The sequence below is a fragment of the Zingiber officinale genome, chromosome 1A (genome assembly GCF_018446385.1).
Source record: "Zingiber officinale cultivar Zhangliang chromosome 1A, Zo_v1.1, whole genome shotgun sequence".
Taxonomy (NCBI): Eukaryota; Viridiplantae; Streptophyta; class Magnoliopsida; order Zingiberales; family Zingiberaceae; genus Zingiber; species Zingiber officinale.
The window spans coordinates 10,433,461-10,450,292 of NC_055987.1; the positions used below are offsets into that span (position 1 = coordinate 10,433,461).

General features: G+C 38.3%; 2 protein-coding genes across 2 annotated transcripts; one reads left to right on the forward strand and one right to left on the reverse strand.

Moving 5' to 3' along the window:
• Positions 1–606: 606 nt before the first annotated feature.
• LOC122017949 (mitochondrial substrate carrier family protein C-like) lies at positions 607–9,147 on the forward strand. Its single transcript, XM_042575677.1, has 7 exons — positions 607–1,904; positions 2,635–3,052; positions 5,778–5,922; positions 7,634–7,749; positions 7,822–7,900; positions 8,185–8,418; positions 8,574–9,147. The coding sequence occupies exons 1-7, from the start codon at positions 857–859 to the stop codon at positions 8,886–8,888; spliced, it is 2,355 nt and encodes a 784-aa protein (XP_042431611.1). The 5' UTR covers positions 607–856; the 3' UTR covers positions 8,889–9,147.
• Positions 9,148–9,603: 456 nt separating this feature from the next.
• Positions 9,604–11,166, reverse strand: LOC122017959 (dof zinc finger protein DOF3.1-like). Its single transcript, XM_042575688.1, has 2 exons — positions 10,954–11,166; positions 9,604–10,570 (listed from the first exon to the last, which is right to left on the reverse strand). The coding sequence occupies exons 1-2, from the start codon at positions 11,119–11,121 to the stop codon at positions 9,845–9,847; spliced, it is 894 nt and encodes a 297-aa protein (XP_042431622.1). The 5' UTR covers positions 11,122–11,166; the 3' UTR covers positions 9,604–9,844.
• Positions 11,167–16,832: the final 5,666 nt, after the last annotated feature.

Below are 16,832 nucleotides of genomic sequence, written 5' to 3' on the forward strand. Positions count from 1 at the left end.
AATTCTAATATGTATTGACTTTAAGAGAAATTATATTAATTTTTGGACTATTTGTACTTATAAAATTTAAGAGATAATTAGATAATAATATTTATATGAGAAAATTAAAGTAAATAAAATTTTACATACATGAAGTGAAAATAAAATTATGATTGATAATTATATGTAAAATTAAAATTATGATGAAGGATTTTTATCTAATTTATCATAAGATAATTGTCACAATTAATTAACTTATTAAACGGGTCCCGCGCGTCTCTTACACGTCAGCTTCACTCGGCGTTATCCACAACTGGTTCCTTCTCATCTTCCTATATCGACCCAGCGTCTTTGTACCCGAGAATAGTACCGGATATAGATGGGCTGACAAGGGTGGTCCCTGCAGGCCGCTTCGCTTCATTTTTTTTAAAATTTTAAATTCTCGTCGTTATAAAAGAGGGACTTAGAAGACAAAAGAAAATTCAAATTAGCACCTTAAGTTTTTACCTCATCATTTCGTCCCAGATTTGAGATTCCCGGTGGAACAAGTTTGGATTGGTGTTTCAAAGTTTTAAGATTGACATTACTTAAACTCGAGGGGCCAATAAAAAATGCTATTCCGGCAGCCATTTGTTATTCTATCCTTCTCCCTTGGACAAGTCTTCTGCGGTTCTGCCTATCCCTTCTCCGCCATTTCCGTTCTCGCTTCGTCTCCACTACAACTATTCCGCTTTCCCCATTGGAGCACGCTCGTTTGGATCCCACTTTGAGGTTTCATGCCTCTTGGAGAAGCGCTGGGTCTCGGCAGGTCTCGTGTATCGCCTCGGAGGCGGCGCCGGAAACCCTAGTGTCGGATCGCTCTTGCTGATTGATATCCATGTTATCTGGACCAGATCCGATGGAAGGCATCTTCCACGCCTTCCGGGATGCCGTATCCCCTCTTGAGTCCGCAGCCAAGGATTGGGAGTCGCATTGGCTGAATTTGATGAGCGGTGCCAGGAACGTGGAGTCGACGAAGAGGTATCGTGGATCGATGAAGGAGAAGGTAGCTGCCGTGACGGCTTCCGAGGAGCGGAAAAAGGATCCTTTTAAGTTTTTTTCTGGTGCTTTGTGCCTCCCTTTGGGTGGGGATGACGTCAGTAGTCGGGGAGGGATTTCATCGAAGAAAGGGAGAGAAGAAGAGAAGAAGCATGAATCTTGTGCGAATTGCTCGCCTTTTTTCTCAGTTTGGTCGTTTATGTTCGACAGTTTCCTGCAGGCGTTCCCGAAGCCGCTTAAATCAGTAAGGAAGTGTTTCTGGAAGCAACGTCGTGATGATGACTCCCCTTCCCATGCAAAATCTAGAGGGAAAAAATCATGCAAGACCGTTTTTTGTGATAAATCCGAGAAAACAGCGGGTGAGGGAGGCACGATGTCTATCGAGTTGATTCTTTGCTTTGCGTTGGACAGTTTGGGTCAGAATCTCCAAATGCTGAATTGGAGTTGCCAAGGGAACAGACCGAAGAATTGTGATCGTCCAGCAGCTTCTGAGGCTTCAGAGTCTGATTACTTGAAAATAATGAAGGGACTAATTAATGGAAAGAAGGCAGATTTTGATGGATTCCTTTCGAATTTGAGTTTTGCAAGGGTTGGAGGCCTACCTGCAACTTTGGTGGAGGACACACCATCTGTCAAAAAGGAGGGTGAGAATCATGACACTGGTGGTGATAAGGAAGAGCCTACAAGTAGCACACCACAGAAGTTTGCAAGTGGTTTACTTAGCATTCCATTGTCAAATGTTGAGCGCTTAAAATCTACACTTTCCACTGTTAATCTGACTGAGTTGATTGAGTTCATACCTCAGTTGGTAAAATCCTCCACCGACCATCCTGACAAGAAGAAATTGTTTTCAGTTCAGGACTTCTTCCGCTACACTGAGACAGAAGGTAAATGCTTCTTTTATCATGATACAATTTAGTTGAAAGGTAAATATTAAGAGAATTAGTATCCTTGTCTGATGATAGATCATAATATTAGTGTTGCTATCATGTTGTAGAATCAAAGAGAAAAACATAGGAATCTTATATGTCTGGTCAATTAATATTTTCCTTGGTTGATTCTGATTGCAATTGGGCTTTATTGCTTTTGTTATATTACTCTCTAGACAACAAGAACAGAATAAACTTTGATCTTATTCTTAAAATAAGATGATGTAAGATTTATATCGATAACAAAATTTATTTTCATTTTTTACCCTTATGCAAGCTTGCTTATTCATCATTGCTTAATGACATTAAGCATCATTTGAGACAGCAGATTGTAGGAAAAGGTAAAAAATTGCAAACTATGCACTCTTCACTTTTTGTTGTGGTAGAAGCCGAGAGGTAGCTATAGGCCTCCAGTTCCTTTGGTTGTTCAGAAGATGGCTAAAATTGTATTCAAATGATTAAATAACAATGAAAAGTCAGACTTTGCTACAAGATGCTAAAATTTAGATAATCTGAATGGAAACTTAGTGATGTCAATTTTTATATAAAGCTGCAATGACTGGTTGCACTTGGTAAAAAGTTGACAAAAATTATTCTTTGCTGGTCACTTTCACAGATATTTAATAGTTTTAGATGTCTGTGAAGATAAAACCACATTCGGATGCTATATTTATAATTTTTTTGGCAGGAAGGCGATTTTTTGAGGAGTTGGATAGAGATGGTGATGGCCAAGTTAATCTTGAAGACCTTGAAATTGCAATGAAAAAGAGAAGACTACCTAGGCGGTATGCCAAGGATTTTCTGCATCGTACAAGAAGCAACTTGTTTTCAAAATCAGTTGGGTGGAAACAATTTCTGTCTGTAATGGAGCAGAAGGAGCCAAAAATTCTTCGAGCGTATACAAGCCTTTGCCTTAACAAGTCTGGAACACTGCAAAAGAATCAGATATTGGCATCGCTAAGGAATGCAGGGCTTCCTGCCAGTGAGGATAATGCTATTTCTATGATGCGTTATCTCAATGTTGACAAAGAGGGATCAATTTCATACAGTCACTTCCGTAATTTCATGGTCTTGCTTCCTTCAGAAAGGCTTGAGGATGATCCTAGGTATCACACTTGAACATATTATCTATGCTACCAAAATCAATTAGAACCTTATGCATATTTTTTGCTTCTAGATGCTACATCTTCATCATGCATAGATTCCATATATTGGTCTATATAATATGAATGACCAAATTTTTCCTCCTATATATGTCGGAGTGACTAGTGAGTGATTAAGAGTGAGCGTAGGCAGACTTGCATGAACGACTACCTAAAGATTCGTGGTCAGGAATGATTAACTGACCAATCTAATTGCAGGAGGGGGACAAGGTCGTAGGTTGAATGGCTAACGTACTAATCACCATGGGAATGATTGACTGACGATTAGAGGTGTTAAAAATGAACCTGACCACTCGACCCAAGTCGACCCGAAAAAAATTAGGTTCGAGTTGGGGATATTCGGGTTCAAGTTGGAGGATTTTCAGGTTGAAAATTTTTGGGTTCGGTTGACCCGAATTTAAGGGTTAGTGGGTTTTTTTGGGGTTAAATTAAATTTTATTTTAAAAATTAAGATGCTTTTTTATGTCTATTGTTAGTATGATCATGATGGAGTATTGAGATAAAAGTGAAGAATTATAGGGAAAATAGCAAAAAAAAAAAAAAGTGTTTTGAATAGGGTTATTCAAGTTATTCAGGTCGGGTTCGGATTGTAGTCAGGTTTGGGTTGGGATTTTTTTAAAACAAAAATTTTTAACCCGACCCGATCCACCTGAATTAACACCTCTGAATCTAATCCCTTAATCTCTCTCTCCATAGGGAATTGTCTTGAGTGGAGGAGGTAGTCCCTAAGCAATAACCATACATGTGGATGAGGGAGTTTAAAAGACCTTAAGCTGAGCCTTGGCCCTCCAAAATGGTCTACACTTGGGCTCCGAAAGGAGGTGTGAATTCCTCCTGAGAGAGGATGTGGAGAGGGGTTTGTTAGAAATTCAAACCTTACTCCTACCTTTCTTTCAATATCCTGAATTGTGCCCCTCCCCTCTTGTGATATTGAAGGCTTCATTTTCCTTATTTGTTATCTTTCTTGATACAACCAGTAGCCTTAGGCTTAGGAATGTTGTCAAATATTTATTTCTATCTTTTAGATAACTTTAGTTAATTTTAATATTTTTTCTGTGGAAATTATTTACTTGTAATAGAAGGCTTTAGCTCAGCTACTTATTCGGCAATTGCATTTTTCATAAAAAATTTTACATCCATGTTAACTATATTTTTTCCTTTTTAAGTTTAGTCTGTATCCAGCAAAATCAATTATGCTGTTTTTTAAGTTTAGAGATTATCTGGACCATCAGAATTAAATAGATCCTTATGCAAATTCTAGCTTCTAGATGATATATCCTTGTAGAGTCAGTATATTGGCTAGATAATATGAATGGCCTGATTTTCCTTCTATATCCTCTTGTGTCTTTCCTTAATGTCCTGAATTGTGCCACTGCCCACTTGTGAAATTGAAGATACCATTTTCCATTACTGGTCATCTTTCTTAGCGCAACCCTTTGCCTCGGGCTTATTGCTTGAGAAGAATCACTGTAAATGTTGTCAGATATTGACTTCTACCTTTAGATAATTTAATTTTAATATATTTCTTTCACAAAAGTATTTACTTGTAACAACAGGTTTGAGCTTAGCTCAACAATTGCATCAGTCATGTAACTTTTTACAGCTGTCGTAATTTTATTTTTTCATTCCTAAGTTTAGGTTGTGTTCAGGAAGATCTACAATACATTTTCACTAGCTTTAGTGAGAATACCTTGTCTGTTTTTTCCTCTTTTTTTCGAGCTTGACATTTGAGTCTGTAAATACAGTAATTTATGTGATAGTGGCTCATAAGAGTTTAGACTTTATCTGATTGTTCAATGTGGCAAGAAAGAGACAATAAATGTGAGAGCTGCCAGCAGATAATTTATTGATATTATTGGAAAAGAGCACAGTGGGCTCAATTTCAACTAGCCTATTTCATTGTTGTCCTAAGTTCTGATACTTGGATCCTTCAGCTTCCTCTCTGCAACTGTCTCAGACATCAACATCTTCATTGATTATGTACCCTATTGAACACCTAGATCCATATCCATATGGGGCATTCTCAAATCCAAGTAAATAGTTGTTGGCCCTTTTAACTGCTATGTGTGCCTGCAACCTTAGCGATTAACTAATTTAGGCGGGACTCAAGGTTCACAAGTCTTAACATGGTATTAGAGCTAAATGACTCGGTCATTAGGGACGTTAAGAAAAGGGAAGAATTTGCTCAATTTATTCCCCCTCATTCAAGGTTGTTTTGTTCCATTAAGCTTCTGAAATTTCACAAATCTTAACAAGTAGTATGTAATGTTTATTTCTCTATATTATGCCAACTTATAGAAGATAGTAGATTAATCAAGATAATCCTATTGTTTATTGATTAACTTTGATGTTTGTGAAAAGATGCAGCCAAAAGAGGAACTCAAAACTTGTATGAGCATTGCAAAAGTAAAGAGTGATAGAAATGTTACAGTATCTGTATATGGAGTCATGCAGTTTATGATATTTGGTAGTTCTGTGGGACTATATTGTGGAACCTCATTATGCTTTCTAATTTCTAAAATTGTCTCCATATTTTTTCTCGTGTTTGATTGAGTTTATCAGCTATGTGGCTATGCCTAGTCTAGTTGGCAAACATCAACCTGTAGGTTAGGAGTTCTTGAATATCGTTTTGCAGTTGGTGAACTATTTGCTTAATTTCATGTTACAGGAACATCTGGTTTGAAGCAGCTACTGTGGTAGTTGTTCCCCCTCCAGTACAGATATCCACAGGAAATGTCCTTAAGTCTGCTTTGGCTGGAGGTCTTGCTTGTGCACTTTCCACTTCAATATTGTATCCTATTGATACCATGAAGGTAATCCTATCAGCCTGCTGAAAACTCGAAGCATAGATTAGTAGAGTATAATGATCAGTAACTTCAAAGAAATATACTTTTTATCTTTTGAAATTTAGGAATAGTCTGGCATATTGTTTTATCTCAAATTTGTGGTGCTCATTATTGTTTTTTCATGTGCAATATGTCTTGCACTTGACTCAGCTGAAGGAGAGTTGAGTTTTACATCTGTCAACAAGATGCCCAACTGAACATGCACTTGTTGCTCTAATTTCTAATGTGATTCAGATAAAACGAAATCTAGTTTTAGAGTAAGAGCTTACTTGGTCCATCGGAACAGCTTTGCACAGATTTTATATTTATTCAAAAGGCTGTCTCTTTTTTTTTTTTTTACCAATTTGGAAGTTGTAACTTTTTAAGTGTTTATTTCATTCATATTATGCTACAATTTAAAACCTTGTTTTCTCCAATTTATTACTTTTAAGCAAAACCAAGGGACTATTTCAATTAAAAAGTTAGAAGTCCATTTCTTCTTACATTAGTTGCATGTACACATGTTTTTCTTTTGGGTTAATTCCCTTAGACAAAGAAATGTAAACTAATTAAACTCACTATTTTTTTCTTTACTATGTATCTGGGTTTTGGTTGCATCTATTGAGGACACATTTAAAATGGTACAAACATATACTTAGACGACTAATAAATGTTCCAGTTAGGCGATGTGAAACTATGCTAAATATTCACATCAAACGAGGAAGAGGAAGATAAAAAAACTTAATTAGCAAAAATAAAATAAGATAAAATTTATTTAAATATAGATGATGTTATAGTAGGGGATAGAGCTCAATTGCACAAAAGGATCTATATAGCGGACCCTTTTAGTGGAATAAGGCTTGGTTGTTATTGTTGATGTAATATCTTAAGTTCCTTCATGTAAAACTAGTTGCTGATGTACAAATTAAAAATGTAAAGAGTTCATTTGGTTTATTAGTACTATGAAACTGCAATATATATTGCTTGGATACTCTATATTTATTTCTTCCCAAACTTGAGCCCTATGGCCAAAATGATGTAAAGATGATAGGGGTGCTGATTGATCAATAACGACTCAAGGCAACATTTAAAGTCACCATCTAACATTGCAATCAGTCCTGTCCTTGAGTCAAGACTTTCTTCCCAAACCTGAACCCTATGTCAAAAGGTGTGAAGATGATATGGGTACTGGATGGTCAACGACTCAAAGCAACATTTAAAATCACAATCTAATGCTGTCAGACTGGTTGTCCGTGTGGATCAGTTTGCAAATGGCCCTCATCCATTCAGGGGATGGATGTGCTAAACTGCATGCTCTATTTTCAAAATCAGTGAGTCAATTTTAAGTTTTTAAGTATGGAAAAATAAAGCAATGTCTAATTCCTTAAAGCTTGTTTGGTTCAGTCAAATATCAAACTCACAATGTTGAAGTATATCATGCTTTCAATTTAATTCTGGTTTAAAAATGTGGTGCTACCAGTTTCCAAGGATAAACCACTTTGGTCTTTAATCTTTAATTAATTCCAGCTCTCATACTATTGAAAAATTGAATTTCTTAGCAAGAATCTTTTGACCATTCTGTCATTACAGAAGCAAGTTTCTGTATCTCAATTTTCATTTGCAGACTCTGCAACTTAGTTCATCTATTGCATTTGAATTTTGAGTGCTATGTTTAGTCATTTATTTTCTTCTTTATCAGACACGTGTACAAGCATCAACACTTTCATTCCCAGAGCTCGTCTCTAAATTACCAGAAATTGGTATTCGTGGGCTGTACAGGGGTTCAATTCCAGCAATCCTAGGACAATTCTCTAGGTGAGTTCTCTTCTTCAAGGCTAACTCTGTTTAAGCATGATTCATCTTTGTTTGATTTTGTTCTTTTTTCAGCCATGGATTGAGGACTGGTATCTTTGAAGCAACTAGGATTGTGCTAATAAATGTTGCACCAAATCTACAAGATCTCCAGGTATAAGTAGGGGATGTTTTAATTTTTTTCAATTTTCCTTGGTAGAGATTGATTCAACCCAGCAATTTAGCTGTAAATTTAATTTTGAGTTCTATTCATAACTGATCTTTCTTCATTATCTTGTGATTAAAGTATGGCTAATAGCCATGACAATGTGTCAGATCCTGACACTTCTCAAGATCAAACGACATTGCTTCTCTACTCTATATAACATTGAACAGTAGAAGTTTGCTGAAATAATCATTCACTTGCTACAAAGATTTACAATGTCGATTGTATTGTAGGTGCAATCCATGGCATCCTTTTGCAGCACAATCTTAGGGACAGCGGTTCGAATCCCTTGCGAAGTCTTGAAGCAGAGGCTACAGGCAGGCATCTTCAATAATGTAGGAGAGGCGATTGTAGGCACCCTACAACAAGATGGTTTGAAAGGATTTTTCCGTGGGACTGGTGCCACACTTTGCCGAGAGGTCCCATTTTATGTTGCTGGGATGTGTCTATATGCTGAATCTAAGAAGGTAGATAAATTCTGACTACTGTTAAGTTCTCATTTGTTGGATTTATGCATCTCAGACTATCTCTAGACTTTTACTCCTTTGTTTCATTCACACCTTATACTCTTACAAGATTGTGTTCATCTTGTTGATACATTTGCTTTTAATTGCTTTGATAGGCTGTACAGAACCTTCTGAACCGAGAACTGGAACCCTGGGAAACTGTGGCAGTAGGGGCTTTATCTGGCGGACTTGCTGCCGTCGTCACCACACCCTTCGATGTCATGAAGACGCGAATGATGACTGCGCCGCGGGGTTTTCCAGTGTCAATGCAAATGGTCGCTTTCTCCATTCTTCGCAAGGAAGGTCCTCTAGGCCTTTTCAAGGGAGCTGTCCCAAGGTTCTTCTGGATTGCACCTCTCGGTGCTATGAACTTCGCTGGATATGAGCTTGCAAAGAAGGCCATGGACAAGACCGAAGACGTGCCAGGTTAAACTCTTTGGTTGCTGTTGTGTGGAAGCACTCGTCGACCATGTATTTTTTTTTTCTTTTTGAGTTCAAAGCTGCTTTTTTTTTGTAGCAAATGATGATCAACATAGACAGGTTGTATTATTCATTGTTGACCATATGTGTACATATGGCCCGAGCTCCTCTACATGCCTTAGCTTTCCTTTTTGTGCTTTGGATACGTGATTGTAAACAATGCGTGAACAAAATCTAAAAGCAAATATATGAAACAAATGAGTTTTAGTATCTTGAAGTAAATTAGTCTCCTTGGCCGTCATTTTTCTCCTTGATACGTCAATTTTTCTCGATCCACGCAATCGAGGAGCTGTATAGAGTGAGTCTCTAGTAGATCTGCAAGGAGGGTGGCCTTTTAGGAGCACGAAGCGATGTGGCCGGTGGACACAGAAGAGGCCGCCAAAGTCGGCAAAGCGCTGTGATGATTGAGAGCACTCGGAGGCGACGACAAAGACAAGACGATGTCAACAATGAAAATGATGGACAGGTAGATGGCAAGTACCAATGCGCACTGAGTAATCGAGACAATAAACTATCGAATAAGCATGGAACGAAAGAGCATGAGAACAATTCATTTCCACGCAATCGAATAGCGACTTATTAGTGTCTTCCCTTTTGGATTTTGTTCGCTAGCTCGGTGTTATTATGACTTGTTGATTATCGTAGAAACAAAGCTGTCTGCAGATATGAAATAACAATGATTATATTAGAAAAAGAAAAACCTCCAGCGCAAACCCTTAATTCAATGACTTACGCTGATTTGAATCTGACAGCGCAAACCCTTACTGTTCGCCTGACCAACACTCCCTTGTAGTAATTATCAAGAGATGCGTGACATACAAGTCTTCAATAGACGACTTCATGTTCTAAGATCGACAAGAACTATATGATATGGAATCTTTAGCCAACATTAATTCGCCTAATTACTTCAAAGCAGAGAGCTGTTGATCAGCCCTTGCCAGGAATTCCCAACCGCACCTCCATTACCACCACTCCAGCTGCAATCCAACAATATGCTCCCTGCCGCATCCTGCCATGGCAGGTGGCTATTGCTCGTAGTCGTAGCCGCACTATCAAACCACAGCCCTGCACTCTCCTCCACGCCACAGTACACGCCGCCAAAGCTGCCATCAGCAGCAGCAGCCGCAGTGTCTTCACTGCCCAGCAACCCGCTCCTTAGCATATCAAGAAACCCACTCGGGGCGTCTGACGTGCCCACCAACTGTTTGCTCGGTGGCTGGCTAGCAAAAGACAGGGCTGGCGGATCGACCAGGGCAGTAGTGACGCTGCCGTTACTGAGATCCTGCTCCGGCGATGCCTTCTTGAAAGAGGAGGCGGAGGAGGATGAAGAAGAAGAAGAAGACGATGATTGTTTTTTGTTCTTTCTGCAACCGCCCCCTACAGGCACATTTCTGAGGGAGCCCCCCTGAGTCCAGTACCTCCGACAACCCTTGCAGTAGTGCCTGGGCTGGGAGAGGCTGTAGTTGTTGTAGTAGCAGAACTTGGTGTTCGTGGAGGCACACCTGGGGCACTGCAGGACTTGCTCCGGCGGAGAAGCCCTTAGCTTTCTCTCCTGTGTTCGCGGGACCTGCTGAGTAGTCTTGGGGCATCTGATCGCTGCCGTTTCCTCCGCTCGATGTCCTGCTGCCATTGTCTAAGGAGATAACATACGAACACACGCAGAAGCATTAGTGAGAGATCCAGATTTGACCTTAGGAAGATTTTGTACTCCTGAAGGGCAATTCTTGGTGTTAAAGTTGAAGAGTAATGCTCTGAAAGCCCATCTATTCTATAATCCATCATCTTAATTAAGCTTACTACTAACACTTCAATCATAAGTTATGTTAATGTTGGCTGGAGAAGAAATTTGAGAATGGAAGAATTAACTATAAATTAAGAATCTCATGCTAGCTAGGCCATCAAAATGACTCAGAAACTATACATGATCTTGCAGGAAGCATGCGTATAAATAATTCAAGTATATATGAGAAACGTGAAGAACTCAGAAAAGTGAAGAAGGCCAGAGAATTGATTTACCTGGTAGTAGTGAGCGTTAGAAATCTCCATGCATGCAGAGATAGAAGAACAGAACTTAAAAAGGAGTAGTTGAGTGTAGGAACTAACTAGGCACAAGGGAAACAGTAGCAGAGTTCTTCCCTCAACTCTCACTTCGATAATAAATAGGAGGGAAGAAGAAGAAAGCATGATTAGCCCTCGTACAAAATGACGTGGCCGCAACTTGCCTTCGGCGCGCTGCATATATTAATTAATACTGAGGGTGTAGTTCCATTTTGCTCCCCCAGAGTTACACTTTTGCTAGTTCGATCCTTCTTCAATCGAACCGCGGCTTTCTTCTTGTTATTTCCGAAACATGATGAATTCGATTGAAATTGTTGCTGGAATAAATTGTGCGGGCTTTTCACACTGCGAGCATAAACATGATGGAGGTGGGGCCCGTGGGCGTTTGGCGTGAAGCACGATCCATAACGCTCCGAGGGAGCGGACCCACCGGGGATTTTTCCGGTTCTCGAGACACGTGCCGACGGCTGAGCCGCGCTTCAACGCGCTCATGATGGCGGCACCAGCATGCGCGCGCCGCGTGTCCACGTCAGACCAAACAGAGATTAAAGATATACTGGGGAAATTCTTTATTCTATAAATTAATTAATAATTATTAACCGCGTCGATTAAATTTGAAGTTGAGATTGAGGCGTCCACCGGTCAAAGACGCTCCTACGGCGGTGCTCGATTCCTTGCGTGAACGCTGCCCCCTCTCTCTCTCCTCTCTCTCTCTCTCCTGGAGGAAGGAAGGAATCAGAACTCAGAAGGTGGGGGAGGGCGGTAGGCGGCGGGGCCCGCGGCAGTGGCGACCTCGGCGGAAGGTCGGTGGACCGGGGCCCAGCATCCGGAAGAACGCGATGCCTACGCGACGCGACGTCAAAAGGCGACGGACCGACTCCGACGAGGCTTGAGCCTTGAGGGGCGCCTCCGCGCGGCTGTCCGCTCCGCTCGTTTTTTGTTTGTGTTTTTTTTTTTTTTTGAAAACGACGTAAGAGTGAAGACTCAGTGACGTCATCGGCCAAGGAAGGGTGGGACCCGCCATGTTTGGCGGATTCGGCGGCGTGGCGCACGATCGTTGCATCGAAATCGATCCTTTGGTCGAGAATGAACAAGAAATCCCTGTCGTTGAAATCTGAGATCGACCAGAATATTTTTAACGATCATGTTTCTTTTGCTCTACATCCGGAAAGAGACAAGGGTGTATATATATATAAAATTTAAAAACGTGGTTACGTGATGTTTTGGCATGGAATTCGAATGGAGTGGACAAAATAGATTAGATGCTTTAAAATGGATACGCAAACTGGACGGTGCAAGTTATCGAATCGATGTCCACCTCTGATAAATAAAGTAAAACAAAATAAAATAAAATTAGAGAAATTTGATGTCTCTGTTACAGTAAAAAGTGATTATGTTCAATTTAGATCTAAAATTTAGATGCATCTTTAAATTATATAAAAAAAGATCAATTATGAAATTAATTTATAGACTACCGTCGAATATCAAATGACTAAAGATGAAAAGAATTTTTTCAAAAACATTTACTGATATGATCTTTAACCTATTATAATAAATTTATCATTCTTTAGGGAATTAGACATCCGATGGAGATAAGAATTTGATATCCTGGACACATATAGAGAATGAAATTGACAATAATTAAAAGATCACCTTTTGTTTTTTTTTTTTAAGGAATCATCATCCCTTTTGATTTTTTAATCATAAGGACATTTCACCCATCCTCATCAATTTCAGTGGTAAACTAAGTTGCTCTCAAATATATTATTTGATATTAAATTTTTCCTATCACACATATAAATTGTTAATTGGACGACCACATTTTAGTAACTATGATATCATATATGTTATAATACATTTAACTTATTTAAAATATTTATGTAATAACAATTAAAATTTTATAGTTATTACTATATAGATTTGATATTTTCATCTAATATTTATTTCATAGTTGCTTAGACTTATTCATTTAATATTCACGTTATTCTAACTTGCCTTATACAACAACATTCTGATTATAGTAGTTAAGAAACTATAGCTACTATAATACGGATTTGCCATGTTCATATAACTAATCGATCGATTCAGTATTTAATACGAGTGACACTACAAAAATATCTTCAAATAGATGTGGAAGAAATCCTCAAATTCATCGGTGAATATCGATGAATTTAGAATTATCAACTGAATTAGGATTCAGACGATAATTTGCTGACTGAATATAGATTCTGTTGATAATTTACAGACAAAATTAAGATTCCATTAGCAATTTGTAGACGGAATTAAGATTCAACCGGCATAATACCTTCTGAATTTGGTTCAGTCGGTATTTTACCGACGGATTTCTGATTTAGTTGATTAATTTGATCTATTTTTTAGATCAAGTCGGTATTCCGCCAACGGATTTCTGATTTTGTCGATGAATTTGACCTATTTTCCCCAACTTGACCCCACAATTTAATAAGATTTACCGACTGAATTCAAATTCAGTCAGTGAATTATATTTCACCAATTGAATCAAAATTTAGTCGGTTAATTGTATTTCGCCAACTGAATCAAAATTAAATTGGTAAAAGATAGATAGAATTAAGATTCAATCGGTGAATTTGCCCTAATTTTCCTACCTGACCCCCTTTCTTCTCCTCGCGTTATTTCGATCTCGGTTACAATTTCTCCATCGTGTCTTCTCTTTGGCACATCTTCCCTTCGGCTCCTCTCCCGCTCTGGTAAACCTCTCTTCTCTCTGCTCCTCTCCAACTCCATTGGTTTGCTCATGGCCCTTTGGCCGGTTGCAACCCCTTGGCCGTTAGCATGGCCGGCTTGCTTGCAACCCCTTGGTTTTAAGCTTGGCCAACCACAACCAAGTTGCTCATGATCATCTTGGCCCTAGCTGACCATGGGGATGGCAACATAGATGCCGCGAGATTGGCCCCAGTCAGCTCGATCTAGATTGAAAAAAAATCTAAATTTTAATTTAAAATATCTTGATATTGTAGACCATGATAGCTACTATGCATGAATCTTCTTCATGTGCAATAATGTTTAGATTGAAATATGTTGTAGTTGTTGGATAAGTATATTATGTTAAAACTTATTACTAATGTTACACAACATATTGTTAGTGCAGTTGACACTGATAATTAAACTTTGGTTTTGATGAATGACAAATAATTAAAGTTAGATTTTATATAATCTAATACCTTTACCAAGTGTGTAAGAATTGACGGGTCTAGAGGACCCGATATTAGGTTGAGTCCCAGTTAGATCAGAGAACCTGATAACTGACATGAAGTCTAGATAGGTTAAGGTATGACCCGATATCTGACAAGAAGTTCAATTGGGTCTATGGGACCTGATAGTTGGTTGAAGTCCAGTTGGGTTTGCAGACCTGACAACTGACAAGAAGACCTAGTGAGTCAAGAGGCAAGTTAAGCAACTGCAAATGGATTAAAAGTAATTCACTAGAGAAGAATGGTCCAGTGAGAACAAGTCTCAGAGGGACTATAGGCATTAGTCCAACTTAGAACCATTTTGGAAATCTAAGTTGAGACCATGACTAGATTCTGATTTGGTAAGATAGGATCTAATTAATAATTATTTTATTTTAACTGTGCTAACTGTGTTTTATAGGTTAAGCTTTGTTGTGCTAACATTATAATGCAAGAAATTAGTTGGCTAGAAAAAGGGGTGTCTAGGTGTTCGGGAAGGGTTCAATCACCCAGAGGTTCCAGCGCCCGAACTGGGTGTTGATTAGTCATAGGAAGATCGTACCGGTTCCACTGTACAAAATTTTATACAAGTGTCGAACCTTTCCTCAATAACCTATTGTGTTCTTTAGAAGTTAAATTAGGAATCGCAGACGGAACTTAACATTATTGATTCTAAATTTAACTTATCCGTTCTTAATAGTTTAGACTTGGATCGCAAGCGGAACTTAACACTATTAAACCAAATCCACCTACGTTATAAATTTCATTAAATATTAATTCCCAAAATTGGCTTACAGGACTATATGGCGAGGCACATGACCTTCTTGGATATGGGAGCATCCACCACCGCCTAGACAAAGCCTTTTAAGGAAAGCTAATATTTAATTTCCTTATATAGCTCTAGGTTTAACCAAAAAGAACAATCGAATCACAAATTCAAAAATCAAAGAAAACACAAACACAAATTACTAATTCGAAAGAATAGATCTAATGCCTCTTGTGTTTGGAATTCATACAAAGAAAAATAACTAGCATGATGCGGAAAATAATTGCTAATTATACCTTCTCTTTGTATGCTAATAACCTCGAGATCTTCTGCCGTATTCGTCGCCTCGCCTTGGACATCGTGTGGGTGACGATCCTCCAAGATGAACACCACCCAAAGAACTTCTCCTTCTCTATGTTTCGGCCACCTCCACCACCAAAGAGCAAAAGAGAGCAAAGGGAAAAGAGAGGGAGAGAGAGAGTCGGCCACCAAGAGGAACTCCACTAAGAGAATAACAATTGATGTCCCATGAGATCTCCCCTCCCCTTCTGTTATATTACTTGCCCAAGGCAAATAAGGAAAGACTTTTTACAAAAATTAAAATATTCCTCTTGTTTTTCCTTTTTCCTTTTTATTTTTCCTTTTCTTTCCTCTTGATTGAATCAATCACCAAATCATAAATTGGCTTGATTTAATTTTGACCGGCCCCTTGCTTGGGCACCAAGCAAGGGTGGCCGACCCCTATAAGGAAGGAAAAATATTTTTTATAAAATTTTATAAAATAAGAAATCCTTTTATAAAATTTTACAATCTCTCTTTCTTAAAGTGGATGTTAAAAAAGGAAAGTTTTAAAAATTAAAATCATGTTTTAAAATTTAAAATTTCTCTTCTAAAAATTTCCTTTTTTAACATGGTTATAAAAATAGATAATTTAAATTTTAAAACTTCTCTTTCTTTTTTCCTAAAACTATGAGGATGGTTAAAAAAGGAAAGTTTTAAAACTTTTAAAACTCTCTATTAAACCATGTGACATAATTCAAATAAGAAAAGTTTTTAAATTTAAAATATCTATTTTAAAATTTGTAGATTTCTACAAAGAGAATATTTTAAAAATTCAAAACACCCCCTTATTTTTGAATTATTATGTCCGGCCCCCTTGCACAAAGCAAGGGCCGATCACCTTAAAGGAATTCATGGCTGACCCTTGGTTTGGTCACCAAGCCTTGGGCCGACCCTTCTTGGACATCAAGATGGGCTTTCATTGGATGGACTTGAGGCGTTAATGAGGCTACGACAGGAACATAGAGGAGAAATTGGTTTTGACCTTCCGATGAGCTTGAGTATCCCATATTCGCCTCGAACACACAACTCAAGTTCATCAATAATAACTCATTCCACTAGAGAGTTATTATTACACTACCGCACCAATCCCAAATTACATTATGAGCTCCTTCTTATCATGAGTGTGTTAGTCTCCCTATGTTTAAGATAACGAATGCCCTCTAATTAAGTAAGTTGCTGACAACTCACTTAGTTAATATCTAAGTCCAAGAGTAGTACCACTCAACCTCATTGTCATGTCGGACTAAGTCCACTTGCAGGATTTAACATGACAATCCTTATGAGCTCCTCTTGGGGACATTCTCAACCTAGATAACTAGGACACAGTTTCCTTTTATAATCAACAACACACACTATAAGTAATATCATTTCCCAACTTATCGGGCTTATTGATTTATCGAGCTAAATCTCACCCTTTGATAAGTTAAAGAAATAAATACTAAATATATGTGCTTGTTATTATATTAGGATTAAGAGTACACACTTCCATAATAACTAAGGTCTAGTTCTTTTATTAAGTC

Coding starts and splice junctions, on each gene's coding strand:
- LOC122017949 (XM_042575677.1), top strand. CDS start 857: ATGTTATCTGGACCAGATCCGATGGAAGGCATCTTCCACGCCTTCCGG. Junction 7,750..7,821: donor ATCCTAGGACAATTCTCTAG/GTGAGTTCTCTT, acceptor TTCTTTTTTCAG/CCATGGATTGAGGACTGGTA. Junction 8,419..8,573: donor TATATGCTGAATCTAAGAAG/GTAGATAAATTC, acceptor TTGCTTTGATAG/GCTGTACAGAACCTTCTGAA.
- LOC122017959 (XM_042575688.1), bottom strand. CDS start 11,121: ATGCTTTCTTCTTCTTCCCTCCTATTTATTATCGAAGTGAGAGTTGAG. Junction 10,571..10,953: donor CTAACGCTCACTACTACCAG/GTAAATCAATTC, acceptor TTATCTCCTTAG/ACAATGGCAGCAGGACATCG.